The sequence below is a fragment of the Protomyctophum bolini genome (assembly GCF_963924005.1).
Source record: "Protomyctophum bolini genome assembly, chromosome: 9".
Taxonomy (NCBI): domain Eukaryota; kingdom Metazoa; phylum Chordata; class Actinopteri; order Myctophiformes; family Myctophidae; genus Protomyctophum; species Protomyctophum bolini.
In genome coordinates, this window is record NC_137870.1 from 30,621,122 (window position 1) to 30,628,151 (window position 7,030).

At 44.4% G+C, this 7,030-nt stretch overlaps 1 protein-coding gene across 1 annotated transcript in view; it reads right to left on the reverse strand.

Moving 5' to 3' along the window:
* The window catches only part of stard13b (StAR related lipid transfer domain containing 13b), a 61,509-nt gene extending 54,790 nt beyond the window's left edge, over positions 1-6,719 (reverse strand). Inside the window, exon 1 of the mRNA XM_080772610.1 lies at positions 6,369-6,719. Within this exon, the coding sequence (XP_080628736.1) occupies positions 6,369-6,473 (105 nt within the window). The 5' untranslated portion in view covers positions 6,474-6,719. The remainder of the gene's footprint in view (positions 1-6,368) is intronic.
* Between the last annotated feature and the right edge of the window lie 311 nt (positions 6,720-7,030).

Sequence of the window (7,030 nt, forward strand, 5' to 3'; positions counted from 1 at the left end):
AGTAACAGCGGGACAGACACACAGACAGACAGACAGACAGACAGACAGACATGATCTGCAGGGTCTCAGCTGCGTTCGCTTCCCACGTTTGCGCGTCGTACTGGTTTAGATTAGCCAATAATATTTTGACACACACGCACGCACTACAATGGTCTCTGCCACTTCTGAGCCAAAATTCATGTACATGTGTAACACCCAGGAATCGAACTCAGGTCTCCCGCGTGGAATGCCAACATCATAACCACTAATCCAAAGGGATATCCCTATGATATTTGATTTTTTAGGCATCAGGCTGAGGCTGTGAGCCACTCTGCTACACATGGACATCAGAGTGCAGGAGTAACGCAACATTCCTGCCTGGGGTTCTATTCCTCCATGGTGCCTCCGGCCACAGGTGAGAAACTGGCAGAGGAAGTAGATCTATAGCTGTCACTCATTGCACTAACGACTCCCACAGGGCCCTGCAGTCAAACTGCTCAAGTCCCACAAACTTTTTTAAATTAGAGAAAGACATCTGTCGGTTTACTAGGCTGCCCTAAATTCAAACACAAATGACATGGAAACCCCAAAACACTATCTTGTAAAGTGCAGAAGAGCCAACAGCCACCATGCCCCACTGGCGCAGAAGGAAATGCTATTCAAATGCATTCAGCCAATGCCCAGGGTGAAAGAGCAAATGAAGAGGCGTCCAGGCATGTGTGCCAAACGGAGTATGATGGAATTCCCTGCCACTGGGTTTCACTACTCCCCAGACACCCAGAACATATAAATAGACCGTCCACAAACAGACACGGACTGTGTCTGAAGACCCAGAGGTTCAAGCTCATAAATCAGCAGGATGCACCTCAGTCACCGTGGCATAAATTAACATTGTTGATTTGCCATCTGAACAGGGCCTGGCAGAGAAAGAAAAGCATTGTGCTGCTTGTGTGTGCATGCCTGTGTCTGTGTGTGTGTGTGTGTGTGTGTGTGTGTGTGTGTGTGTGTGTGTGTGTGTGTGTGTGTGTGTGTGTGTGTGCGCGTGTGTTTGTGTGCGTGCGTGCGTGTACTGTGTAATGTGTAATACGTAATTACGTATTTAATTACAATCTATTTATATTTTACTGCAGCACTAAGGACCAATAATTACAATCCCACTATGGATTCACAAACCAATAACACTGTGCCTTATGGCTGAACAATATATTGATATTATACCAATATTGTGATATCATATCGCCTGGTGTTTTGAATACTGCAATATCGGTATGACATAGTCTACACTACAGGGATTGACATTATAAACGTCCGGCTGGTCTGAAAATAATATTTAAACCCTCCGGACCAGCAGAACCAACAGCACAGACACACAGACCCGTCTGCTGTCTTCACCGGTCTGCACCCGCAAGACACAGACAGACAGAGACAGACAGACAGACAGACAGACACACAGACAGACAGACACACAGACCCGTCTGCTGTCTTCAGCGGTCTGCACCCGCAAGACACAGACAGACAGACAGACAGACAGACCCGTCAGCTGTCTTCACCGGTCTGCACCCGCAAGACACAGACAGACAGACAGACAGACCCGTCTGCTGTCTTCACCGGTCTGCACCCGCAAGACACAGACAGACAGACAGACACACAGACCCGTCTGCTGTCTTCACCGGTCTGCACCCGCAAGACACAGACAGACAGACAGACAGACAGACAGACAGACAGACAGACAGACAGACAGACAGACAGACAGACAGACAGACAGACAGACAGACAGACAGACAGGTGCAAGCAGTTCACTCCTCAATGCTGCGAGATGCATGTCTTGTAGTCACGTCACGTGTCAGACAGGGAGCCATTTCTATCATCATTTTCATCTTTATGTAACGCTTTATGGTCTGTCACTTGAAATGCCATCTTTACAGAGCCTGCTTAGAAATATGAATTAGAATTAATTCAGATATGAAGTTTGTTCTTGCTGGTCCATCATTATTGAGATAATGAGAATGAGAATGTGTCTGCGTGCGTGCGTGTGTGTGTGTGTGTGTGTGTACAATATGGATGGGCACATGCGCTGTGTGCCTACGTATGTGGACATTATGTCAATTAGAAATTAAATACTGAAGCTCCCATTCAGAGCGTATTATATAATAGCAATTTTATACCATACCTCTGGTATGGTATAACATTGACAGGAGAAGAGCATCTGTGTTCACTCAGCACCTCTCCATCTACAGTTGTGTGGTTGTATGTATCCCCACTGTGTGTACTGTATGTGCTGACAGTTAAAATCCCCTGCATACTGCATAGAAGGCGGGTGCTAACGGGAGAGCCGTCAACGTGGTCAACGTACTGTAGATGGCGGCGGCTTATAGACGTTCATCACTCATTGTTGCCTTAAGTTGTTATCTTTGCAGATGAGTAAGGCTGGGACCGAAGCTACCTGGCCTCTTACGCCCTAGCCTCGGTCCCAGGCTTACTCATGTGCGACTGCGAAGACAAAAGCCTGGTCACAATATAAGGCATAGAGTGCATAGCTGGAAATGTCAGTCCGGAACATCTGTCAGATTTATTTCCCCCGGATACAATATTTGTCGACCAATCACAACACTTATTTCATACACGGAGAATGTAAACAGATTTGTTAAAGCGTCAACGTCATTTCCTTGAGCGGTACTTAATCCGTCCAAATTCCATACTTCCACCCAAATTCCATACTTCCGCCAATTTCCGCCAAATTCCAGCAATGCACTCTACAGCACATATTGTGCCCAGTGTGCTTACACCCTGGTCTTCCAGCACAATGATTGGGTGTCGACATTTGTTTCACAAGTTGGTCTGCACCATTTCTAGCTACTTGCAGGGGAGGCCGTGTGTAGGCTGTTGTCTTATCCCCCTGCATGTGTACATGTGTTCTTTGTATTCGTAAATGTTCACTGAGGCTTAAAGACAGATTTATACTTTGTCATAGGATGGTGTCACCCGCCAAAAATATTATATTTTGATGTGCGACACCAACGGAGTATGAAATAAGCATCAGTCCTTCAGAATAAAATATATGTATTTCTAAGCTGAGTCTGTTTCAGCCCTCAAAGTTACATGGAATTAATGGAAGAGACACCAGTCAGTCCATTGACTTCATCGACCACCCAGGGTCAGCTGATGGACCTCAGCACAAGAGGACAAGTGATGTTCCCTGCTTAATCTCCAAGGAATGACTTTAAATCTCAGCAAACCCCTCCTCCTGACCTCTCAGGGCGTCTAAGGGCCTGGGAGGTGGCCTGGGGTCACAAAGTGAGAGAGAGAGAGAGAGAGAGAGAGAGAGAGAGAGAGAGAGAGAGAGAGAGAGAGAGAGAGAGAGAGAGAGACAGAGCTGCCTTTTGCTGTCACGCCTCCCAGGCGTGTGCTTGACCAGTGTGTGCATAGCATGGTAGACACCGGATCAATGTGTTTAGAGAGTTAGCACTCACCAGCAACCAAAAGCACTCAGTATGACATTTTGCATGTGCTATTCTTATGGCCTCCTAAGAGAAGAGCCTGGCAGAATCTATTAACATGTACAACTCTAGTTTAAGGATAGAACCCACACACCAAGCTATGTTTTAGACTCTTTATTGCGACAGTATGTCACATTTACTATGAAAACCATGGCATCTCCCGTCTGTCCATTAGGCATGATGCCATCATGCCTCCATATATGGTCACACCTCATGACATCACACCATATGTGGCCATATATGAAGATCATGACACTGACTCATTTAACCCTGGATAACCATACATGGAGAAGACTGGATCATCACCTAGATCTGCATATATGGAGCCGGCCAGCAGCTCTACATCTGACCTCAAACCCTTAGATCTCCATATATGGAGCTGACCTGTTCTGACATTCCATGTTGATCTGACCTCATCAAACCCTGTACACTCAAGACACACTCCATATATGGCCAGTACAGAATTCATTTCATATGTTGATCTGACCCCCCATGCCAAAGCGCCAGCGCTCGCCCTGCAGTCTTCCGTCCCACAAACCTACCAGCCCTTGACAGCTGCCTATCAATATAGGAAATCGTCAGTACAGACCATTCTACCCATTCAGCTTTTGTCTAACTCACACAAATTGGTACACATTACCTCTGTAGTCACATGATCAAGATGAATCTTTCCTATTTGTCAGATCCCATTTTGATTGTCTATGATTGGCTTTCATATTCATTTGTGGGAGGGGCCAGTTTTGCACAAAATGCCACAAATCCTGAATGCATCTGATTGCCATGGAACTTTGCACACACACACTCCCAGTAGGCCAAGGAAGTTAACTGCCACCTCAAAGCACACCACTTCACGTTTACATACATCATTAATAATAAACACAAACGTATTTTTTAATTACCAGGATTCCTTGGACGATGACGCAACTCGCCGTATATGCCCCAGCCATTGTGCCAGACTGGATATTCTAAAAGATTTGTTACTACAGATTTTATCCAAAACCTACACAGATCAGTCCACATGCATTATCTATTCCATTTTCTATGACTGACTTCCAAAATGTACAGGCCTTGCCGGGATAGGCAACCCAGCCTGGCGGGTGGCGCCGTTTTCTAGTTAAGCCCTAAATCCAGGCCAACACAGAGGCATGGAACTGATGCCCTATTCTGGCACACATTCAATACAAATCTGTAACACATTCACACCGTCTCTTTTCAGTGCCATCCGCACAAGGTGCTGGTTTGGAATGAAGGCACTTCTGCACAGAATGAGGCAAATTCCAGAGAAGGCTTGAAGCTAAAACCAGACAGTACCCTTGATTCATCTCTTCATTGCTTTCCTCTTTCCAGTTCCAACAATTGTGTGAACCCCCTCATGCCATGGCAACCGGGCTGGTATGAGTCAATCCTCTAGTCTAGATAGATGCATTAATGTTATCTTCTGTGGGCAACAAAATGTGAACAGACTATAACTTTATCAGCGCAAATTGGCTACATTGTGAACCACAAACACAGTGTCTTTGACATGGAAATTAGGAGTTAAGTGTCTGAGCCTTGGCTACGCCACCCACCAAGTGCCACAGATCACCATGGAGGTATCAGAATGTAGCAGTCGGTCATGCGAAAGGGCAAAGACTACCTGGCTACTACAATGCATAAATTACACTCCTGACAGCCTATGCTACAAAACATGAGCTGAACTCGGGCACAAAACCGCAGGGAAATTAGAAAAGGCAAAGGCATATACAGTATATCATTGCTAAAACAAATTATTCAAGTATGAATAGTCAGAGATCAGATCACTGTGTAGATGATGCCCTCATATGGCTATTTTGGAGAACTGCATTCTTTTGCCAGCACAAAATCAGCCATTCTTTCTACTACACCTTGCACTTGTAACATTCCTCATTAACCTCACAACGCATTGCACAGCAGTTTACACTACAGGACAGTTGATTGTAGTCATAGATATGCTATTTTCACAATTTAAAATATATACCGTAAATAATATATTTTTGACTACGCACGAAATAGGGACGGCGAGTTGACTTGAAAGTAGTTAAAAAATAAATACAATTGGGGTATGGAATTTGCGTGTGAATGAGTGCACACAAAGTACTGATATAGCAAATTAAATAATTCATAACATTTTTTTATATAGTTGAATATATTGCAATAATATTGTGTGTTCGTCACAACATCGTATCTGACAGCACACCAGCAGCATGTCTCCATAAAATGAGTCCTTCTAAGCTTTTCCCAAACAACCCATTCAACACTGCCTGTCAAGCCAACACTGGATGTCCCCACCTGCCCCTACTCTATTTTACTGTAAGTCATTATCTGAAGTTTAGAGAAGCATGACAGTTATGTGTCATTTGATATGCTCCCTCTGGCCATAATGCACAAAATATATTGGACGTTTGTGAACGTGTTTATGAATGTTTTTAAAGTTGGAACTTTAAAAGACCAATAAAAAGGGGAGGATGAGATGGATATTATTACGGTCAGGGTAAAGGTTGAGAGAAAAGGACACAGATCAACTTTGACATGTTAAAACAAAGGGGAACTATAATGGGGGGATACATTCTGTGTGACCAAAACGCATTCTGTCAGAACAGTGCTGCTAGCTGAAGGAGTGGAGAGAAAGCAGAAGGGCTATTCCTTCAGGCCCTGTGTTTTACTAATAAAGGCCATTTGAAAAATGTGGAGTCAATCTTACTCCTACACGTTATTTTAATAATATCATCTGGCAAACAATGATAAGTGTATTTTTGTACTAAAAAGCAAAAGCTCAAGTGAGGTCAAATTATTCCTTTACAGAAATATATAGATAAATGTTTCATTGATATGTAAAATTAACTGTTGATCATTTTAAAATGAAAGTCAGCATACCTCTCTACTGCTGCTGGCCTCTTGTTCTGCTTCATAACCACCATTACTGTTGGTGTGCAAAATGTCCATGGACTCTTCTTGATAACTCATGGCACTTCTCCTCATTTTGTCTCTGCCATTGCTTCTACGTTTGCGACTGACAAGGAATTCCCTGCTTTGAGGCAGCTCGGGGAAAACGTCGTCATCGTCGTCGCCATCATCGTCATCGCAGTCACCGCCATCACCATCATCATCCTCTAGTGAAGATTCTTCTTCACCATCAGAGCTCTCATTGATGACAATACCCTGGTTTGTGCTGATGGGACAGGTATAATCCGAGAAGGTGATGGAGCTAGGTTTGTGCTTTACGATGCGTGGTAGATCCCATGACCGTGGGCCCGAATTAGAGGCCTCGCTGGCGGTTACAGGGAGAGACAGTGTATGTGCACCATCCACAGTAGGTATAAGAGGGAGGACGGAGCAATCTTCATCCTTGTGAGACAAAGTTGTAATGATGTGACCATTCACCTTAGGGTGGGAGTCTTCTGCCAGGTTAGAAGAGTCAGCATTCTTGACAACCTCTACAGAAATGCCAGCAGAAAAATCCTTCTGATACTCTACATTTGGATGATCTTCTATGAAAGGGACAGGATCTGGAATTTCACCATAAGAGTCGTCTACTG